The sequence below is a fragment of the Tachyglossus aculeatus genome, chromosome 4, assembly GCF_015852505.1.
Source record: "Tachyglossus aculeatus isolate mTacAcu1 chromosome 4, mTacAcu1.pri, whole genome shotgun sequence".
Classification (NCBI taxonomy): domain Eukaryota; kingdom Metazoa; phylum Chordata; class Mammalia; order Monotremata; family Tachyglossidae; genus Tachyglossus; species Tachyglossus aculeatus.
The window spans coordinates 6,542,711-6,566,667 of NC_052069.1; the positions used below are offsets into that span (position 1 = coordinate 6,542,711).

At 44.0% G+C, this 23,957-nt stretch overlaps 1 protein-coding gene across 4 annotated transcripts in view; it reads right to left on the reverse strand.

The window, feature by feature from the left end:
• Nucleotides 1-23,957, reverse strand: part of SORCS2 (sortilin related VPS10 domain containing receptor 2) — a 1,193,773-nt gene that overhangs the window by 222,959 nt on the left and 946,857 nt on the right. For all 4 annotated transcript variants that reach the window (XM_038745537.1, XM_038745536.1, XM_038745535.1 and 1 more), the window contains exon 6: nucleotides 2,797-2,861. In XM_038745537.1, coding sequence (XP_038601465.1) covers nucleotides 2,797-2,861 — 65 coding nt within the window. The remainder of the gene's footprint in view (nucleotides 1-2,796; nucleotides 2,862-23,957) is intronic.

A 23,957-nucleotide genomic window follows, 5' to 3' on the forward strand; every position in this document is an offset into this window, starting at 1 on the left:
CCCCTGAGCAATCTACAAAGAACAGCATCGAAAGTGAAACGGTTTTCGTTTCTGGTGGCTCAGTCGCTTTGACATATGCGGAAATTCAGTCAAAAGTGACATCTGATGAGCACTCCTCCCAAACTGAGCATTGTGTGTGCAAATCAAGAGAAATATTCAAGGTTTAAGTGCCAGAACAAATTGCACCATTAATGGGCTTTTTCACTGGAGCATAGCATCTTGACTTCAATTTGTCTCTGCCTGGAAAACAAGCAAATTGTAAATTATACTGCGTTTTTACTCCTGACCTTTCATGGTCAGCTCCTCTGGGCAAGGAGCACTGGAGTGTGAATGGGATCTGGCCCTGAGATTGAATTCTGATGATCCTGAGGTGAGAGGGTCAATAATAATGGAAAAATATGGACTGGAGGCTAGAGAAGCAGCATGGCCTAGTGGAAAGAGCCCGAGGCTGGGAGTCAGAGGATATGGGTTCCAATTCCGGCTCTGTCATCTGTCTTCTGTGTGACCTTGGGTAAGTCACTTCAAACCTCTGGGTCACAGTTACCTCATCATCGTCATCATCAGTGGTATTTATTGAGTGTTTACTATGTGCAGAGCACTCTATTAAGAGTTGGGGAAAGGACAACAGGGTTGGTAGATATGTTTCTTAACCTCGTATCTCCCCCAGCACTTGGAACAGTGCTTGGCACATAGTAAGTGCTTAAAAAATACCATCATTATCATTATTGACCAAAAAGAGTGGACAGTCTAAATCAATCAATCAATCAATCGTATTTATTGAGCGCTTACTGTGTGCAGAGCACTGTACTAAGGGCTTGGGAAGTACAAGTTGGCAACATATAGAGATGGTCCCTACCCAACAGTGGGCTTACAGTCTAGAAGGGGGAGACAGAGAACAAAACAAAACATATTAACAAAATGAAATGAATAGAATAGATATGTACAAGTAAAATAAATAGAGTAATAAATGCGTACAAACATATATACATATATACAGGTGCTGTGGGGAAGGGAAGGAGGAAAGGTGGGGGGATGGAGGGGGGAGGAGTCTAAAGTGGGAGACAGACATAATTGTAGTCATTCATTCATTCAATCGTATTTATTGAGCACTTACTGTGTGCAGAGCACTGTACTAAGTGCTTGGAAAGTACTATTCAGCAGGGAATTAGTACAGTTAGTCAGGGAATGTGTCTGTTTATTGTTTATTCTTATATTTTACTCGCTCAAGTGCTTAGTACAGTACTCTACACACAGTAAGTGCTCAGTAATAATAATGGCATTTGTTAAATGCTTACTATATGCCAGGCACTGTAATAATAATTATGGTACTTGTTAAGCACTTACTATGTGCCAGCACTATTCTAAGTGCTGGGGTGGATACAAGCAAATCGGGTTGGACACGGTCCCTGTCCCATGTTGTGCTCACAGTCTCAATCCCCAGTTTAGAGAAGAGATAACTCAGGCCCAGAGATGTCAACTGACTTGCCCAAGGTCACAGAGAGGACAAGGTGGCCAAGTCGGGACTAGAACCCAGGACCTTCTAACTCCCAGGCCCGTGCTCTATCCACTGCGCCATGCTGATTCCACTAAATATCATAAATATGATCGAATGAATTAACATTGATAAAAGTTAATAAATAACAGTAAATGACCTGTAAAATGGCTATTAAGACCGTGAGCCCTTTGTGGGTCAGGGACTGTGTCCAATCTGATTACTTTGTACCTGGCCCAGAGCTTAGTATAGTACCCGACACATAGTAAACACTTAATGAACACCATAAATAGATAGATAGATAGATAGATAGGTAGGTAGATAGATAGATAGGTAGGTAGATAGATAGATAGATAGATAGATATAGAGATATAGATAGATAGATATAGAGATATATACATATAGATAGATAGATAGATAGATAAATCTATTTATCTATATCTATATATATGTATGTATATATATATATATATATATTCATTCATTCAATCATATTTATTGAGCACTTACTGTGTGCAGAGCATATATAAATGCTCTGGGAGTCTGGGAGGCCTTCCCAGACTGAGCCCCCTCCTTCCTCTCCCCCTCCTCCCCCCCCATCCCCCCGCCTTACCTCCTTCCCCTCCCCACAGCACCCGTATATATGCATATATGTTTGTATGTATTTATTACTCTATTTGTTTATTTCTTATTTGTACATATTTATTCTATTTATTTTATTTTGCTAATATGTTTTGTTCTCTGTCTCCCCCTTCTAGACTGTGAGTCCACTGTTGGGTAGGGACCGTCTCTATATGTTGCCAACTTGTACTTCCCAAGCGCTTAGTACAGTGCTCTGCACACAGTAAGCGCTCAATAAATATGACTGAATGAATGAATATAGTTTTTTTGTGTATGTGTATATAATGATAATAATAATAATAATAATAATAATAATAATAGTGACATTTATTAAGCACTTACTATGTGCAAAGCACTGTTCTAAGCTCTGGGAAGGTTATAAGGTTATAAGGTACAGATGAGGTAACTGGGAAGGTTATAAGGTGATCAGGTTGTCCCACGGGGGCTCACAGTCTTAATCTGCATTTTACAGATGAGGGAACTGAGGCCCAGAGAAGTGAAGTGACTTGCCCAAAGTCACACAGCTGACAAGTGGTGGAGCCGGGATTCGAACTCATGACCTCTGACTCCAGAGCCCATGCTCTTTTCACTTAGCCACACTGCTTCTCAATATATATATATATATATATATATATATATATATATATATACATATGTGTATAGTATATATTCCATTAGCTTACCTCCACTTGGCTCCTCGATCTCCAAATGAACCAAATCCGGGTCTTCATCCACCCCAGCCACCGACCTGTGGAAAACATTTCTCAGGTTATAGCGACCATAAATGAAAAGGACCAGTTTCCCACCAAGACTTCCCCACCTCAATGGCAAATTCAACTAAAATTGCTGTGGACAGGGAATGTGTCTGTTACATTTTTATACTGTACTCTCCAAGCACTTAGTACGATGCTCTGCACAGAGTAAATGCTCAATAAATACCACTGATTGATTAAACAGAAATCTTCCCTTCCCGTTCGCTTGACTCAAAGCCCAGTGGAATAGCATGGCTTAGTGGCATGCACGGGCTGGTCCATCAGAGGACTTGGGTTCTAATCCTCGCTCAGCCACTTGCCTGCTGTGTGATGTTGAGCAGATCATTTAGCATCTCTGGGCCTCCTTTCATTCATTCATTCCTTCAATCATGTTGATTGAGCATTTATAATATAATAAAGGTATTTATTAAATGTTTAATATGTGCCAAGCACTGTTCTAAGCACTGGGGAAGTTACAAGGTGATCGGGTTGTCCCACGGGGGGCTCACTGTCTTAATCCCCATTTTACAGATGAGGTAACTGAGGCACAGAGAAGTTAAGTGACTTGCCCAAAGTCACACAGCTGACAATTGACGGAGCTGGGATTTGAACCCATGACCTCTGACTCCAAAGCTTGGGCTCTTTCCACTGAGCCATGCTGCTTACTGTGTGCAGAGCACTATACTAAGCTCTTGGGAGAGGACAGTATAACAATCAAAGGACACATTGCCTGCCCACAACAAGTTTACAGTCTTGGGAGTTGAGGGAGGGCAGGGCAATCAATCAATCGTATTTATTGAGCACTTACTGTGTGCAGAGCACCGTACTAAGCACTTGGGAAGTACAAAAGGAAGAAGCAGAGTAGCCTACTGGCAAGAACCCAGGCCTGGAGTTCAGAGGAGGTGGGTTCCAATTCTGACGCTAATCTAATCCTTCTAACTCCCAGACTCATTCCCTATCCTCAGTGGAAAGAGCACGGGCTTTGGAGTCAGAGGTCATGGGTTCAAATTCCAGCTCTGCCAATTGTCACCTGTGTGAATTTGGGCAAGTCACTTAACTTCTCTGTGCCTCAGTTCCCTCATCTGTAAAATGGGGATTAAGACTGTGAGCCCCCCCGTGGGACAACCTGATCACCTTGTAACCTCCCCAGTGCTTAAAACAGTGCATTGCACATAGTGAGCACTTAATAAATGACATAATTATCATTATTGTTATCCACTAGGCCATGCTGCTTCTCAACTTGGATGTCTTAAAATCACTTCTTTCAAATGGGGCAGTGTTGTGCCATATGGGAAGTTAAAATCCAAATGATACACCTATCTTTTTCCCTATTCTAAAATTGTAAAATCCCACTCAAAATTCACTGATAAGCGACTTCCCTTTAGAATCACTTTTTTTAAATGATAGATTGTCCTCCAATATAAAGATTGTAAGGATGGATTTTAATTCCCCCAAATGAATTTAATTCAGATTCCATAGAGGCATTCCAGAGTCCCCAGCCTATGTAAAATGAAATTGGAGCTCTTCTCTCCCAGTGACTTTCATACCCAATTTGTTCCATTTACATAGGGGTGGAGAAGGGAAAACCCACATTTTGATTAACCGCACAGAAAATGTATCTAGTAGATCAGCGATCAAGGATCGAGCGGAATTCTTTCTGCCCCTTAATTGATTGTCATCGTAACAGAAATTATGTGGTTTTCCCCACCCCTCCGTCCGCCCTCGGGAAAAGCAAAATAAACTCCAGCTGAAATCCATGTTGGGGATTTGAAGATGTGCTGGCAATTTAGTTGCTGATGGATCTAGGAAGGAATCCAGTTTGCTCAGCGGGATACCACAGGGCTGATTCTATTAAAAGCCACTTTTCATCGGTGAACAGACACGACCCTCGGGTGTGCGGACGTAAGGAATGACAAGTCACAAAGGACGGCATGACAACCGCAAGAACACAATGAGAAACCTGATTCCCTTCTATCGACCCCAGTGCTTAGAACAGTGCTTGGCACATGGTAAGCGCTTTTAATGAATACCATCATCACTGCTATTATAAGACCTAGAATCTACCAGCCCAGATCATTTCGATTGGTCCCAACCACATTTTTTGTGCAGTATTTGTCAAGCGCTTACTACGTGTCAAACACTGTTCTAACCGTTGCGGTGCGTACAAGTTGATTAGGTTGGACTCAGTCCCTCTTCTGCATGGGGTTCACGGTCTAAGTAGGAGAGAGGACTGAAATCCTCATTTTACAGCTGCAGAAACTGAGGCACAGAGAAGATAACTGGCTTCCCAAGGTCACAGTAAGCACTCAATAAATACGATTGAATGAATGAATGATATGAATCCCTGTCCCAAATGGGACTCACATTCTAAAGGGGAGAGGGGAAGAGGTATCAACCCCATTTTACAGATGAGAAAACTGAGGCCCACAGAAGGTAGGAGACTTGCCTAAGGTCATAAAACAGGTAAATGGTGGCACTTCCTGGCTCCTAGTCATGCGCTCTTAGTACTAGTCATTGGCCTTTACTTACTCTTCTCCCACTCCTTTCTGTGTCCTCCTGGCAATTTCATTCAATTGTATTTATTGAGCACTTATTGTGTGCAAAGCACTGTATTAAGCGCTTGGGAGAGCCTAATACAGCAACAAACAGATTCATTCCCTGCTCACAGCACACAGCTCAGCTCCACAGCAACTTCCATCCGTTCTGTGAGCCCATTGTTGGGGAGGAATTGTCTCTCTTTGTTCCTGAATTGTACTTTCTAAGCCTTTAGTACAGTGCTCTGCACACCATAAGTGCTCAATAAATATGACTGAATGAATAAATGAATGAACCTGTAACTCATGTATTTATATTGATGTCTGCTTCCCCCTCTAGAATATAAGCTAGTTGTGCACAGGGAACTTGTCTACCAACTCTGTTATACTGTAAATAATAATAATAATGATGGTATTTGTTATGCACTTAAAATGTGCCAAGCACTGTTCTAAGCACTGGGGTAGAAACAAGGTAATCAAGTTGTCCCCCATCAGGCTCACCATCTTAATCCCCGTTTTGCAGATGAGGTAACTGAGGCACAGAAAAGTTAAGTGGCTTGCCCAGGGTCACACTGCACACAAGCGGCAGAGCTGGGATTAGAACCCATGTCCTCTTTCAGGCTCTTAACAAAGAGCTCTGCACGTAGTAAGTACTCAAAAAAAGAATTGATCAATCGATCAATCAATTGATCTTTCCCTTCAGTGAGGGGACTTCCAAAAGACATAACAATAACAATAATAATAATGGTGGCATTTATTAAGTGCTTGCTTTGTGCCAAACACTGTCATAATGTCACTGTCATTTATTATTCTATTTATATATTTATTTATTTTACTTGTACATATCTATTCTATTTATTTTATTTTGTTAGTTTGTTTGGTTTGGTTCTCTGTCTCCCCCTTTTAGACTGTGAGTCCACTGTTGGGTAGGGACTGTCTCTATATGTTGCCACCTTGTAATTCCCAAGCGCTTAGTACAGTGCTCTGCACACAGTAAGCGCTCAATAAATACAACTGATTGATTGATTGATTGATTAGTGCTGGGGAGGTTACAAGGTGATCAGGTTGAACCCACGGGGGGCTCACAGTCTTAATCCCCATTTTACAGATGAGGTAACTGAGGCACAGAGAAGTTAAGTGACTTGTTGGGATTTGAACTCATGACCTCTGACTCCAAAGCCCGGGCTCTGCCCCGTAGGAGTTTACAATCTGATGGAAGCTTGTCTTCTAATCGCTCATAATGATCTTCTTCATCGCAGCACATGTTCTATCACGCCACGGCTCAAAGCAGGATAGGCCAGAGCTCGTTCGAAACCACTTTGCTCTCTAGGCGGTCTCTAGACATTATTTTAGTCCGGAGTGGCAATTTCATTTATTCTCCTGTTTCCCATTAGCTGCTCATTGAGGCGCTGGCTCATCTGGCTGAGTTGCCATTGCCCTTGCTTATTTCGACAACAACAACGGAACACAAAAGGATGGGGGGAGAGAAATCTAGTGTGCCATGTCTCTGAGTCAATTTGATCTATGCGCAAGTGATATAGAGGGGAAGGAGGTCAAAAATCACTAGTGGTTAATTTACATCTCAGAATGGGAACCACGAGCATTCATCAGATTGACTTGGTAACGAAATAGCTGTAAATCTCAAGGTGAACATTCCGGTTAGGAGAGCCCTATCCTTTGTCCATGGACCAAAATGTTCTCCTGGATTTCAATTGGGGGTTTACTCCTTTCCTCTCCTTTTTTGGGTTGGTTTCACATTTTTGAAGAGGAGGGTGTGCCTGGAGTTTTATTTAAGGGAAGCAGCATGGTTCAGTGGAAAGAACACAGGCTTGGGAGTCGGAGGTCGTGAGTTCTAATCCCAGCTCCACCGCTTGTCTGCTATATGACCTTGGGCAAGTCACTTAACTTCTCTGTGCCTCAGTTCCCTCATCTGTAAAATGGGAATTAAGACTATGAGCCCTATGTGGGACAACCTGATAACCTTGTATCCTCCCCAGCACTTAGAACAGTGCTTGGCACATAGTAAGTGCATAACAAATGTCATTATTATTATGAGTAGTAGTAGTAGTATTCAATAGAAAGGTACTTATAGAGCACTTACCGTGTGCAAGACACAGTACTGAGTTCTTGGAAGAGTAAGATATAAGAGAGTTGGTAGGCACAAATCTGGCCCACAATGGGCATTTTATAATTACATTAATAATAGTGATGATAATAATGATAGTATTTTCTTATAGTATACTTTGTGCCAATCAATCTATCAATCAATCAATGGTTTTTATTGAGTGGTTACTACGTGCAAAGCTGTAAATTAAGTGCGAGGGAGAGGAGAGTACAATAAGGTTAGCAGACACATTCCTTGTCCACAAAAAGCTTACAGTCTAGTACAGTGCCGAATGCTGTAATAAGCACTGGGGTAGATACAAGATAATCAAGTTCCACGTGAGACTCAGAGTCTAAGAAGGAGGGGGAACAGATATTGAATCCCCATTTGGCAGATGAGGAAATGGAGTCAGAGAGGAGTTAAGTGACTTGCCTAAGGTCACACAGCAGGGACTTAACTTCTCTGAGCCTCAGTTACCTCATCTGCAAAATAGGGATTAAGATTGTGAGCCCCACGTGGGACAACCCGATCACTTTGTATCCCCCCCAGCGCTTAGAACAGTGCTTTGCACATAGTAAGCGCTTAACAAATGCCATCATTAATTAATTAATTAAGTAGCGGAGCTAGAATTAGAACCCAGTCCATACTCTGTCCATTAGACCACACTACTTCTTTAGTGACCTCGAAGGCCCATCTCCTCCAAAGGGTCTTCCCTGACTACGCCCTCCTTTCCTATTCTCCCACTCCCTACTGCGTCACCCTGACTTATGCCCTTTATTTACCCCCCGCCCTCCACAATCCTACAGCACATAGGTCTGTATCTGTCATTTATTTATTGATATCAATGTCTGTCTCCCCCTCTAGACTGTAAGCTCACTGTGGGCAGGGAGTGTGTTTGTTTATTGTTATATCTTACTCTCCCAAGCACTTAGTACAATGCTCTGCACGCAATAAGTGCTCAACAAATAGAAACGAATGAATGCATAATGCTTATGAAGGGACTGTCAATCCCACTGCCCTCCACTTCACAGCACGTGTGTCCATATTGGCAATTAATTTGAGTCTGTCTCCCCTTCTAGACTGTACAGTCCTTGTGGGCGGGAAACATGTCTACTAAAGCCCAGCTCCACTACATGTCTGCTCTGTGACATTGGATAAGCCACTTAACTTCTCTGTGCCTCAGTTACCTCATCTTTAAATGGGGACAGACACTATGAGCCCCATGTGGGACCGGGGCAGTGATGACCTTGATGACCTACCCCAGGGCTTAGTACGGTTCTGACACATATGAAGCATTTAACAAATACCATAAAAATAAACAAAATTCTGTTATATTGTACTTTCCCAAGCACTGAGTACAGTGCCCTGCACAAATTAAGTGCTCTTTGTGTACAATGGATTAACTGATGGATATCGATAATAAGATCAAATGAATAAAATACTCTGGCCCTGGCTAATACAAATATCATGCTCGTAATCTTTGGGCTTTCATTTTCCCTAAGCAGCGTGGCCCAGTGGAAAGAGCACGGGCTTGGGAGTCAGAGGTCCTGGGTTCTAATCCCAACTCCGCAACTTATCAGATGTGTGACTTTGGGCAAGTCACTTCACTTCTCTGTGCCTCAGTTACCTCATCTGGAAAATGGGGAATAAAACTGTGAGCCTCATGTGTGACAACCTGATCACCTTGTATCTCCCCCAGCGCTTAGAACTGTGCTTGGCACATAGTAAGCGCTTAACATGAACCATCATTATTATTATGATGATAGACAGTAGTAACAATGATGATATTTCTTAAGTGCTTACTGTGTGTCAAGCACTACTCTAAGTGCTGGGGCGGATACAAGCTAATCAGGTTGGAAACAATCCCCTGTCTCACAAGATTTCCGCTTTCGGAAATCTGTCAAATTGTCCTATTTACTGAGCGCTCGTAAATCCCTAAAACCATAATGACTGAGCACTTTCGTAACTTTTTAAAATCAGCCCATTTACTGAGCGGTCTTGTAAATAGCTAAAATCAGCCTATTTACTGAACGCTTTCATAAATCCGTCAAATCGTCCTATTTACTGAGCGCTCTCCTAAGCGTTTTGTTGTCTGTCTCCCTCTTCTAGACTGTGACCCCGTTGTTGGGTAGGGACTGTCCCTATACGTTGCCGACTTGTACTTCCCAAGCACTTAGTACAGTGCTCTGCACAGAGTAAGTGCTCAATAAATGCGATTGGATGAATGAAATGAATGAAAAAAGTGGCTCATAGCCTTAATTCCCATTTTACAGAGGGCCAAAGAAGCGAACTGACTTGCCCAAGGTCATATAACAGGAACGTGGTGGAATCAGGATTAGAATCCAGGTCCTTCTGACTCCCAACCCTGCCCAGACCTGACCTGTGGCCATCCACTAGGCCACAGAGCGATGAGATGGGATGAGATTGCACGAGATAACAATCTCTGTCTCCCCCTTTTAGACTGTGAGCCCACTGTTGGGTAGGGACTGTCTCTATGTGTTGCCAATTTGTACTTCCCAAGCGCTTAGTACAGTGCTCTGCACATAGTAAGCGCTCAATAAATACGATTGATTGATTGATCTCTTTGCAATCTCATCAGTTTCCCTCTCGGCCTCCGGCAGACTTTGAAAGTCACCTCACCAGCTGTTCCAGAGCTCCCTCTCCTCCCTTCTGTTGTTTATGGCTTGAATTCACAACAGGCCTTCCCGGAGAAGACAGGGACATTAAAGCTCCGTGAAATTTGATTTGTTCCCCGCTCCCCTCCCACAGGGCATGGCGGCTCTGAATGGTAGGCCTCTTCTTGGCCACGGCCGTCTAAGGAGCTCACGACCCCGGACGTTAATGGGAAGACTTCGCGATTGATGACACCTGCGGGCTTTCAAGGAGCGAACGCGACGTCCCCAGAGCATCACTGATCTATGTTTATAGCCAACGCTTTTCCAATCCAGTCAGCTCCTGCATGTCACGGTTTAGGAAGCATCGTGGTTCAGGAGAAACAGCACGGGCCCTTGGAGTCAGAAGACCTGGCTTCTAATTCCAGTTCTTCCCCTTAACCCACCGTGTGACCTTGGTCAAGTCACTTCAGTTGTCTGTGCTGCAGTTCCCTGATGTGCACTATGAGGACTCAGTGGCTCTTCAATCAATCAATCAATCGTATTTATTGAGCGCTTACTATGTGCAGAGCACTGTACTAAGCGCTTGGGAAGTACAAATTGGCAACACATAGAGACAGTCCCTACCCAACAGTGGGCTCACAGTCTAAAAGGGGGAGACAGAGAACAGAACCAAACATACCAACAAAATAAAATAAATAGGATAGAAATGTACAAGTAAAATAAATAAATAAATAAATAGAGTAATAAATATGTACTCTTCTCCTATTTTGTGAGCTCCATGTAAGACCTGATTATCTTGTATCTATCCCAGAGCTTAGTGCAGTGCTTGACACATAGTAAGTGCTTAACAAATACCACAATTATTGTTATTTTAGTTCCTGAGACAACAGGAGGCTCGTGTAGCCTAATGGATAGAAAGAACATGGGCCTGGGAGTAGGAAGGACAAGGGTTCTAACCCCAGCTCTGACTGTGATGGAAAAAAAAGGCTATCTGGACAAAATATTATTTTCTTGGGGAAATCCAGATTGTGTGACTGCCCATTCAATCAGTCAATGGTATTGATTGAATGCTTACCATGTTCTGAGCACTGTACTAAGCTCTTGGGAAAGTACACTGCAACAGAATTAGCATATACTTTCCTTGCCCATAACAAACTTACAGAGGGGAGAGAGACCTAACTAAGCCCTCCTTTTCTCTTCTCCCACTCCCTTTTGTGTCTCCCTGACTTGCTCCCTTTATTCCTCCCCAGCTCCCAGACCCACACCAATTATGTCCTTATTTTTTTTTTGAAGGTATTGATTAAGCACTTACTATGTGCAAAGCACTGTTCTAACCACTGGGGAGGTTACAAGGTGATCAGGTTGTCCCACGGGGGGCTTACAGCCTTCATCCCCATTTTACAGATGAGGGAACTGAGGCCCAGAGAAGTTAAGTGACTTGCCCAAAGTCACACAGCCGACAATTGGCAGAGCCGGGATTTGAACCCATGACCTCTGACTCCAAAGCCCATGCTCTTTTCACTGAGCCACGCTGCTTCGCATCCACAATTATCCATAATTATGCATAATTATGCTTCTTATCCATAATTTATATTTTTATGTTCACATCCTGCCCCCCCTAACCCCTAACTGTAAGATCGTGGTGGGCAGGGAATGTGTCTGTTATATTGTTTCTGTTATAGCGTTGTACTGTCCTCTCCCAATCGCTTAGTAAAGTGCTCAGCATAGGGTAGGTGCTCTACCAATAGGTGCTCTGACAATGACTCTTCAAAGCCCTACTGAAGGTGCACCTCCTCCAAGAAGCCTTCCCAGATGAAGCCCCCTTTTCCTCAGCTCTCCCTCCCTTTCGCATTAGCTCGACTTGCTCCCTTTGCTCTTCCCCCCTCCCTGCCCCACAGCACTTATGTAAACATGTATGTAGCTATAATTCTACTTCTTTATATTGATACCTGTTTACACGTTTTGATGTCAGTCTCCCCCCCCAGACTGTAAGTCCTTTGTGAGCAGGGAGTGCCTCTCTTTATTTGTATATTCTACTTTCCAAGTGCTTAGAACAGTGCTTTGCACATAGTAAGTGCTTAACAAATACCATTAGTAGTAGTAGTAGTAGTACAGTGCTCTGCACACAGTAAGCGCTCAATAAATGTGATTAAATGAATTCATTCATTCATTCATTCAATCGTATTTATTGAGCACTTACTGTGTGCAAATCACTGTACTAAGCGCTTAGGAAGTACAAGTTGGCAACATATAGAGACGGTCCCTACCCAACAGCGGGCTCACAGTCTAGAAGGGGGAGACAGACAACAAAACAAAACATGTAGACAGGTGACGAAGTTGTCAAAACAAATAGAATTAAAGCTATATGCATATCATTAGCAAAATAAATGGAATAGTAAATATGTACAAGTAAAATAAATAGAGTAATAAATCTGTACAAACATATGTACAGGTGCTGTGGGGAGGGGAAGGAGGTAGGGTGCCAACTTGTACTTCCCAAGCACTCAGTACAGTGCTCTGCACCCAGTAAGCGCTCCATAAATATGATTGAATGGATGAATGAATGAACAGGATGGGGAGGATGGGGAGGAGGAGAGGAAAAAGGGGGCTCAGTCTGGGAAGGCCTTCTGGAGGAGGTGAGCTCTCAGTAGGGCTTTGAAGGGAGGAAGAGAGCTAGCTTGGTGGATGGGCGGAGGGAGGGCATTCCAGGCCTGAATGAATAATATGAATAAATAAGTCATTTACAATTTAAAGATGTGTATGTAAGTGCTGTAGGGTTGGGGTTGGGGTGAATATCAAATGTCACAGATCCAAATGCACAGAAGATGCAGAAAGGGAAAGCCAGAAGGGGAAGAGAGGACTTAGAGAAAGCCTCTTGGAAGACATGTGACCTTAATGTTTGGAGTGCAATGGAAGCAGGGGCACCACAAACCGTCCCTCTCAGGGTGGCACCCGGAGAGTTTCCAGTCATCTACCAGTCTTGACTATGGGAAGGAGAGTGAAACAGAGGACTGTCCATTCCATTCCTAGCCTGGCCAGTGGCTAGCGAGTGGCAGTCCATCTGCTACAAGTCAAAACTCCCCTGTGCCAGGCAATAACGGCATAGGAGAGAGTCGAAGGTGGAAGGAGGCGTGGAAGGAGGCGATAGTCAACCACTTCCAGATTTTTCCAAAGAAAACTCTATGGATCCACTACCAGAACGACGGCAGATGGAGGTGGGGTGTCCTGGAGAGATATGTCCATGGCGTCGCTATGGGTCAGAGATGACTCGACAACATAAAACAAGACAAGATCATAAACCACCAACCCCAAATCCCTTTTTTGGAAATGATCATTAGCTCCTGTATATATGTATATATGCTTGTACGTATTTATTACTCTATTTATTTATTTATTTTACTTGTACATATCTGTTCTATTTATTTTATTTTGTTAATATGCTTTGTTTTGTTCTCTGTCTCCCCCTTCTAGACTGTGAGCCCACTGTTGGGTAGGGGCCATCTCTATATGTTGCCAACTTGTACTTCCCAAGCGCTTAGTACAGTGCTCAGCACACAGTAAGCACTCAATAAATATGACTGAATGATTGATTGAGTGCCTCTCACCTCCCCATCACCTCAAACCACGGTCTGCATCCCCATCTGCCTCCCACCATCCCATCATTCAGTCAGTTGATTGCATTTATTTTTTTAGGAAAGCAGCACGGCTTTGGGGATAGAGCCCGGACCTGGGATTTAGAAGGATCTGGGTTCTAATCCCAACTCTGCCACATTTCTCCTCTGTGATCTTGGGCAATGCACTTCATTTCTCCGGGACACAGATACCTCACCTGTAAAATGGGAATTAAGAATGTGAGCCCCATGGGGGATAGAGACTGTGTCTTACCAGACTGGTCCCCTTCTGTTCTCAATCTACACGCACTCCCTTGGTGACCTCATTTGCTCCCACGGCTTCAACTATCATCTCTACGCTGATGACACCCAGATCTACATCTCTGTCCCTGCTCTCTCCCTTCCCCTCTCTCCAGGCTCACATCTCCTCCTGCCTTCAGGACATCTCCATCTGGATGTCTGCCCGCCACCTAAAACTCAACATGTCCTAGACTGAACTCCTTGTCTTCCCTCCCAAACCCTGCCCTCTCCCTGACTTTCCCATCTCTGTTGACGGCACTACCATCCTTCCCATCTCACAAGCCCGCAGCCTTGGTGTCACCCTCGACTCCGCTCTCTCATTCACCCCTCACATCCAAGCCGTCACCAAAACCTGCTGGTTTCAGCTCCACAACATTGCCAAGATCCGCCCTTATGTCTCCACCCATACTGCTACCCTTCTCATTCAAGCTCTCATCCTATCCCGTCTGAACTACTGCATCAGCCTTCTCTCTGATTTCCCATCCTCGTGTCTCTCCCCACTTCAATGCATACTTCAGGCTGCTGCCCGGATTATCTTTGTCCAGAAACACTCTGGGCATGTTACTCCCCTCCTCAAAATTCTCCAGTGGTTACCAATCAATCTGCGCATCAGGCAGAAACTCCTCACCCTGGGCTTCAAGGCTGTCCATCCCCTCGCCCCCTCCTACCTCACCTCCCTTCTCTCCTTCTCCAGCCCAGCCCGCACCCTCTGCTCCTCTGCTGCTAATCTTCTCACCGTACCTCGTTCTTGCCTGTCCCGCCATCGACCCCCGGCCCACGTCATCCCCCGGGCCTGGAATGCCCTCCCTCTGCCCATTCGCCAAGCTAGCTCTCTTTTCCTCCCTTCAAGGCCCTACTGAGAGCTCACCTCCTCCAGGAGGCCTTCCCAGACTGAGCCCCTTCCTTCCTCTCCCCCTCGTCCCCCTCTCCATCCCCCCCATCTTACCTCCTTCCCTTCCCCACAGCACCTGTATATATGTTTATATGTTTGTACATATTTATTACTCTATTTATTTATTTTACTCGTACATATCTATTCTATTTATTTTATTTTGTTAGTATGTTTGGTTTTGTTCTCTGTCTCCCCCTTCTAGACTGTGAGCCCACTGTTGGGTAGGGACCGTCTCTATATGTTGCCAACTTGTACTTCCCAAGCGCTTAGTACAGTGCTCTGCACACAGTAAGTGCTCAATAAATACGATTGATGATGATGATGATGATGACTTGTATCTACCCCAGTGCTTAGAACAGTGCTTGGCACCTAGTAAGTACTTAACAAGTACCATAATCATTAGTATTAATTTTTATTTATTGAGCGCTTACTGCTTACATAACCTTGTACTATGAGCTTGGGAGAGTCCAGTATAACCACATAACAGACACATTCCCTGCCTGCAATGAGCAGAAGCCAGGTGAATTCCACATGATGAAGAACTTGGCCGTGGCTGTGAGACTGAGCAGGGAGAAGCCCAAAACTCTGGTTTTTCAAAAGCAGCACTCAAAGGCTTTTATTTGATTTGATTTTTCTATTTTTCCTTGTGTTTCATGTTGTTTTGGGTCTTTATTTATTGTATTTCCTCATGTGTCTGTTGCCAGCCCCTTCCCCTCCTTTACTTTTAGACTCCCAGTTCTCCAAGGGAAGGAGACACTGTTGTGTTCTTTCACAATGCTTAGTAGAGTGCGCTGCACAATTAAATACCAATCAGTGGTATTTAACTGAGTACTTACTGTGTGCAGAACATTATACTATGCATTTGGGAGACTATAGTACAACAGAATTAGAGAACACGCTCCTTGTCAATGGTATTTATTGAGCATGTACTGTGCTCAATCAATCAGTGGTATTTGTTGAGTGCTTACTATGTGCAGAGTACTGTGCTAGGTGCTTGGGAGAGTATCAAGTGCTTAGTACAGTGCTCTGCACACAGTAAGCGCTCAATAACTATGATTGAATACAACATAATTAGCAGACATGTTCCCTGCACATAACAAGCTTACAGTCTAGAAAGAAGACAGATATTATTCATTCATTTGTATTTATTGAGCACTTACTGTGTGCAGAGCACTGTACTAAGTGCTTAGTAATAATAATAATGGTATTTGTTAAGCACTTACTATGTGACAAGAACTGTTCTAAGTGCTGGGGTAGATACAAGGTAATCAGGTAATTCCACGTGGGGCTTACAGTCTTAATCCCCATTTTACAGATGAGGGAACTGAGGCACAGAGAAGTGAAGTGACTTGCCCAAGGTCACACAGCAGATGAGTAGTGGAGCTGGGATTAGAACCCAGGTCCTCTAACTCCCAAGTTGGTGCTCTTTCCACTAAGCCATGCTGCTTAATAATTTATGATATTCATTCATTCATTCAATCGTATTTATTGAGCGCTTACTGTGTGCAGAGAACTGTATTAAGCGCTTAGGAAATACAAATCGGCAATATATAGAGATGGTCCCTACCCAACAACGGGCTCACAGTCCTGAAGGGATATAGATATAGATTTAGATATAGATATCTATGTATATCTAGATAGAATTGAGGAGCAGCATGGCTCAGTGGAAAGAGCATGGCTTGGGAGTCAGAGGTCAGGGGTTCAAATCCCGGCTCCACCACTTGTCAGCTGTGTGACTTTGGGCAAGTCACTTCACTTCTCTGGGCCTGAGTTACCTCATCTGCAAAATGGGGATTAAGATTGTGAGCCCCACATGGGACAACCTGATCACCTTGTAGCCTCCCTAGTGCTTAGAACAGTGCTTTGCACATAGTAAGCACTTAACAAATACCAAAATTATTATCATTATTATTATTATTATTATATAGAAGGGATATGATATAGAATTCAAAGTTATGTACATCAGTGCTGTAGGGTTGGGGGTGGAGTGAATAGCAGCATGGCCCAGTGGATAGATCAAGGACCTGGGAATCAGAAGGAACTGGCTTCTAATCCTGGGTCCGCTACTTGGCTGCTGTGGCTTTGGGCAAGTCACTTCACTTCTCTAGACCTCAGTGACCTCATCTGTAAAATGGGGTTTGAGACTGTGAGCCCCACATGGGACAGGGACTGTGTCCAGCCTGATTTTCTTGTATCTACCCCAGCACTTAGTACAGTGCCTGGAACAATAGTAAGTGCTTAACAAATACCAAGGTCATTATTATCATTCACAAATGTCCAAAGTTACAGATCCAAGTGCATCGATGATCCGAGTACTTAGCACGTGGGGAGAGTACAACACAACGGAGTTGGTATGCACATTCTCTGCCCACACAGAAGGTATTTAATAAATATTATCATTGCCAGATGACATTCTGGGGTCCCTTTGAGATAGGGTATTTCTGCCCTTGCCTCAGCATTTGTGGGTTTGGGGCAAGTCCACGACAGATCAGACTTTTTTTTTTTTTTTCCTGGGGTATCACTCTCGAGGAGTTAATAGTGTTCGACCTAAAATCTCAATCAGGAAAAGAACCACTTCAGGGAGAAAAGCCTCAGAGGAGTTGGAAGGAAGGAAACATTTGGAGTTCAGGTCAATTCTACTCCCTCCCTCCTGTCTCTCCCCACTCCAGTCCATACTTCACTCTGCTGCCCGGATCATTTTCCTACAAAAATATTCAGACCATGTTTCCACCCTTCTCAAAAACTTCCAGTGGTTGCCCATCCATCTCCATATCAAACAAAAACTCCTCACCATTGGCTTTAAATCCCTCCACCACCTCCTACCTCACCTCACTACTCTCCTACTCCAACCCAGGCCGCACACTTGGCTACTTTAATGCTAAATTTCTCGCTGTACCTCGATCTCGTCTATCTCACCAACTCTTCAACCGCATCCTGCCTCTGGCCTGGAACGCCCTCCCTCTTCATATCCAACAGACAATAACTTTCCCCCTCCCCTTCAAAGCCTAATCAGTGGCCCATTTCCTCCAAGAGGCTTTCCCTAAGCCCTCCTTTCCTCTTCTCCCACTCCCTTCTGCATCACCCTGACTTGCTCCCTTTGTTCTCCCCTTCCGTCAGCCCCACACTATCATCAATCATATTTATTTATTGAGCGCTTACTGTGTGCAGAGCACTGTACTAAGCGCTTAACACTGTTCTAAGCACTGGGGAGGTTAACAAGGTGATCAGGTTGTCCCACGGGGGGCTCACAGTCTTCATCCCCATTTTACAGATGAGGTAGCTGAGGCCCGGAAAAGTTAAGTGACTTGCCCAAAGTCACACAGCTGACAAGTGGTGAAGCCGGGATTTGAACCCATGACCTCTGACTCCAAAGCCCGGACTCTTACCACTGGGCCATGCTGCTTCTCCTCCACTTAAGTACATATCCATAATTCATAGAGAAGCAGCATGGCTCAGTGGAAAAGGGCCCAGGCTTTGGAGTCAGAGGTCATGGGTTCAAATCCCAGCTCCACCAATTGTCAGCTGTGTGACTCTGGGCAAGTCACTTAACTTCTCTGGGCCTCAGTTCCCTCATCTGTCAAATGGGGATGAAGACTGTGAGCCCCCCGTGGGACAACCTGATCACCGTGTAACCTCCCCAGCGCTTAGAACAGTGCTTTGCACATAGTAAGTGCTTAATAAATGCCATTATTATTATTATTTATTTATATCAATGTATGTTTTCCTCTCTAGACAGAAAGCTCGTTGTATTGTACTCTCCCAAGTGTATAGTACAGTGCTTTGCACACAATAAGCACTGAATAAATACGATTGAATGAATGAATGCATGAATGAGTGCCCATTCTTCCTCCATCTAATTTCTCTATCCAAAACTGACTCTCGGGAGGGGCTGTCCATTCTCACAATGGATAAATCCCACATTCAGTGATGATCCTAAAGTACCTTTCAATCATTTAGGTTTTTACAAAGGACCATTTTCCAAACTTCTTCCTATTATATTTTTAAATACATCAGTAAAAGGAGGGAAATTTAATTTACTATAGTTTGGATTCGCCTCCACTTAAATTAGCAAAACGAGTTGTTGGATGTGAATGGTATCATTTGGAAGCCTTGCCTTTTCTTCTTAGAAAGAGACTTTCGAGGTTTTCCTGGGACAATCTCCAATACTAAATGATTGAAGTTCAGTAGGAATCTCTGAATTCAGCAGAAACCAAAGAAAAAAAGGCAGCAGGCTTGTGAAAATGGATTTTGTTAGTATGTTTGGTTTTGTTCTCTGTCTTCCCCTTTTAGACTGTGAGCCCACTGTTGGGTAGGGACTGTCTCTATATGTTGCCAATTTGTACTTCCCAAGCGCTTAGTACAGTGCTCTGCACACAGTAAGTGCTCAATAAATACGATTGATGATGATGATTTGTTCAATCCACTTATTCACTGGAGGTAGACAGTTTCTAATAGGACTAGGACTAGTCAGTCTTTTTATGGAAACTTTTCTAGTTTTAGGGTTTGGTTTTTTTTTACCCCCAGGATATGCACCCTGATTTCACATAAAATCAATCTCAGGGTGAAGATGTGTTCACCGATCAGTAGATTTTATCGAACATTTACTTCATGCAGAGCACTGTAGTAATTGTTTGGGAGAGTTCATTAGTGCAGCATGGCTTAGGGGCTAGAGCCCAGGCTGGGAATCTAATCCTGGATCTGCCACATGTTTGCTGTGTGACCTTGGGGATGTCATTTCACTTCTTTGGGCCTCAATTACCTCATCTGCCAAATGGAGATTAAGAGTGTGAGCCCCATGTGACCCAGGGACTGTGTCCAACCTGTTTATCGTATATCTAACCCGGCACTTGGCGAATAGTAAGCATGGCTCAGCAGAAAGAACACAGGCTTGGGAGTCAGAGGTCGTGAGTTCTAATCCCGCCTCCACCACTTATCAGCTGTGTGACTTTGGGCAAGTCACTTAACTTCTCTGTGCCTCAGTCACCTCATCTGCAAAATGGGGATTAAGACTGTGGGTCTCACGTAGGACAACCTGATTACCTTGTATCTACCTAGAGATTAGAACAGTGCTTGGCACATAGTAAATGTTTAACAAACACCATCATTATTATTACTAAGTACAATCATTACTATTATTATTATAATAATTATGGTACTTATTAATTACAATAATAATAAAAAACATCATATCTGCTCTCAAGGATTTTACAATCTAATGGGAGACTGTAGAGGACTCACAGTCCAAGTAGTTGGGAGTAGAAATTAATCCTTATTATTCAGATGAGGACAGTGAGACACAGAAAAGTTACTTGATTTACTCAAGGTCACACAGCAGAAAAGCAAACATTGTTTTAGAAGCCATTTTGGTCTACTGCCCATCATGTATCACACCTGGGGCGCACAATCTTAATCCCACTTTAGAAGATAAAGTAACTGGAGCCCAGGTAATTGCCCATCATCACCCTGTAGAAACATGGCAGAGATGGGATTAGAACCCAGGTCCTACTGTCTCCCAGGCCCATGTATTTTCCTCTAATAATAGTAGTAGTAGTAATAATGATAGTAATAAAAATGGCATTTATTATGCACCTACTATGTGTCAAGCACTGCTCTAAGCATTGGGTTAGAAGGGGTTGTCCCCATCCCACATGGGGCTCACAGGTTTCATCCTCATTTTACAGAGGAGGGAACTGAGGCATAGAGAAGTGAAGCGACTTGCCCAAGGTCACACTGCAGACAAGTGGTGGAGATAAAATAAATTAATTAATTAATAAATGGTGGTATGTGTTAAGTGCTTACTATGTGCCAAGCACTGTTCTAAGCGCCGGGATAGATACAAGGTAATCAGGTTGTCCCACTTGGGGCTCACAGTCTTAATCCTCATTTTACAGATGAGGGAACTAAGGCACTGGAATGTGAAGTGAATTGCCCAAAGTCACACAGCAGACAAATGACAGTGCTGGGATTAGAACCCGTGACCTCTGATTCCCAAGCCCGGGCTCTTTCCACTGAGCCACACTGCTTCTCCACGAAGCAGAATCCCAGAATCCAAGAATCCCAGAGATGGCATTAGAGAAGCAGCATGGTTTAGTGCAAAGTGCACGGTCTTGGGAATCAGAGGTCCGGGGTTCTAACTTGGCTCTGCCACTTCTCAACTGTGTGACTTTGGGAAAGTCACTTCACTTCTCTGTGCCTCAGATCCCTCATCTGTAAAATGGAGATTAAGACTGTGAGCCTCACCTGGGACAACCTGATTACCTCGTATCTATCCCAGCTCTTAGAACGGTGCTTGGCACATAGTAAGCACTTAACATATACAATCATTATTATTATTATTATTACTAAAACCCACATCCTTCTGTCTCACAGGCCTGTGCTCTTTTCCACAAGGCCACGCTGCTTCCTGGGCCATGTTACTTTGTGTTTTTGGGTCCTCAAATCCTTGCTCCAACAAACAAATCCCCCCCTCTTTACTTGCCAGATTCTCGGTCCCTCAGAACATAATCTAGTTCCTAAGGGGAAAAATAGTAGGAAAAGCGACCGCTATAAGTGACAGGCCATAAAGGGAAACAGCAAACAAGGTAGGAAGCAATTTGAGGAATGATATCAGCGGGTGAGTGTGATGCAGAGCCCTGAGGGGAAGACAAGAAATTCTCATTTGGATGTGGAAGGTGTGGGGGGACGGCTGACGGTTTTGAGACAGGAACAAGAGGGGAGCTGAATGATGAGAGTCAGAATGTTTTTTGGCAGAAATATTTTGAAAAGGCCAGTGGGGACAGAGGGGAAAACCAGAGGCCATCTTGAAAGGGGTTGTGGCGGATGGAATGATTAGCCGAGACACTGGGCCAGAGCTCGAGAGTTTGTCTGCAGCCTCCTCTTCTGAGAGAACAGAGGCTTGTGAGGTAATGAGGCCTGTGTTTGTCAACTTTCAGGTCTGAGGAATAAGAAATTGTAAGAAACCTGGAGAAATAATAATAATAGTAAGAATAATAATGATAATAATAATAATAATAATGGTATTTGTTAAGCGCTTACTATGTGCCAAGCACTTCTCTAAGCATTGGGGTAGATATGAGGTGATCAGGTTGTCCCACTTGGGGCTCACGGTCTCAATCCTCATTTTCCAGATGAGGTAACAGAGTCACAGAGAAGTGCAGCGACTTCCCCAAGGTCACACAGCAGACAAGTGGTGGAGGCAGGATTAGAACCCACAACCTCTGACTCCCAAGCCCAGGCTCTTGCCACTAGGCCAGGCTGCACCAACGCCGGAGAAAAGGGGAGGAAAGGTGGAGAGGAGACAAGAAGCTAACAGAAGTTGTCAGATTCAGTTATCGTACAGCTTCATCCTTGAGCTCTGTGACTGAGCCATCATTTCTTCTTCCTCTCATTCATTCATTCATTCATTCAATCGTATTTATTGAGTGTGTACTGTTTGCAGAGCACTGTACTAAGTGCTTGGGGAAGTACAATACAGCAATAGAGACAATCCCTGCCCTTAATGGGCTCACAGTCCAGGAAGGGGGAGACATCAAAACAAGTGAACAGGCACCGATAGCATCAATATAAGTAAATAGAATTGGATTTTCACCCTTTATTCTCCTCTCCCTCAGCCCCACAGCTCTTATGGACATAGCCGTAATTCATTTATTTCTATTTATGCCTGTCTCTCTCTAGGCTGTATATTCACTGAGGTCAGGGAATGTATCTGTGATATTGTACTCTCACAAGCACTTAGTACAGTGCTCTGCACACAGAAAACATTCACTAAATATTATTCGTAGATCAAGCCTTGGAGGAACGGGAAGTCCTGATTTTATGAGAATAATGCCTACATGAAAATGCTTGAGGAGAGCCAGAAAGTCTCAAATAACAATGAATAATTTAAGCCGTTTTTTAGGTCCCAACCAATGATGAGACAGATTCACACATCCCACTTTTCTTCACACTTCATGGGATTGGGAAGGTGGTTTGGGAAGCAGGCATCCAGGAGAGATTTTGGAAGCCTGCCTTTACTTTGGAAGCAGCATGGCCCTAGTGGATAGAGTGGGCGCCCGGCAGTCAGAGGGATCTGGGTTCACCTGTCTGCTGTGTGATCTTGGGCAAGTCACTTCACTTCTCTGTCCCTCAGTTCCCTCATCTGCAAAATGGGGATGAAGACTCTGAGCCAACGTGGGGGAAAGGAACCGTGTCCAACCCAATTGGCTTGTATTCACCCTGATGCTTAGTATAGTGACTGGTACATAGTAAGTGCTTAACAAATCCCATAATTATTCATTATTATTAACAGTAATAATAATGATGGCGATTATTAAGCACAAAGCAATGTTCTAAACGCTGGGGAGGTTACAAGGTAATCAGGTTGTCCCACGGGGGGCTCACAGTCTTTATCCCCATTTTCCAGATGAGGGAACTGAGGTCCAGAGAAGTGAAGTGACTTGCCCAAAGTCACACAGCTGACAATTGGCGGAGTCGGGATTTGAACCCATGACCTCTGACTCCAAAGCCCAGGGTCTTTCCACTGAGCCACGCATTAGATCATGCTCCTTATTTGGGTCTCCACTGACTGCACCACTACTTTTAAAGTTGAACTCTCTGCCCCACCCTCAAATCAGCCTGAGCTAATTGAAAGAGCCTGGGCCCCGGGGGGGGGGGGGGTCAGAGGACTTGGGTTCTAATCCCGGCTCTGTGGCTTGTTGGCTGTGTGACTTTGGGCAAGGCACTTTGCTTCTCAGTGCCTCAGTCCCTTCATCTACAAAATGGGGGTTCGATCTTTGTTCTTCCTCCTACTTAGACTGTGAACCCCAGATGGGAACTGATTATCTTGTATCTGCCCGTTTGCCTAGTTCAGTGCTTGGTATATACTAAGCGCTTAACAAATATCACGATTATTATGCTACCTTTAAATGGGCAGAGGAAACCCTGGAGTGGCTTCTGCCTGTTTGTTGAGTCATTTTCTACATCTACTTCTGTCTCCTCGATCAATCGATCAATCAACCTTACTTACTGAGTGCTTACTGAGTATAGAGCACTGTACTG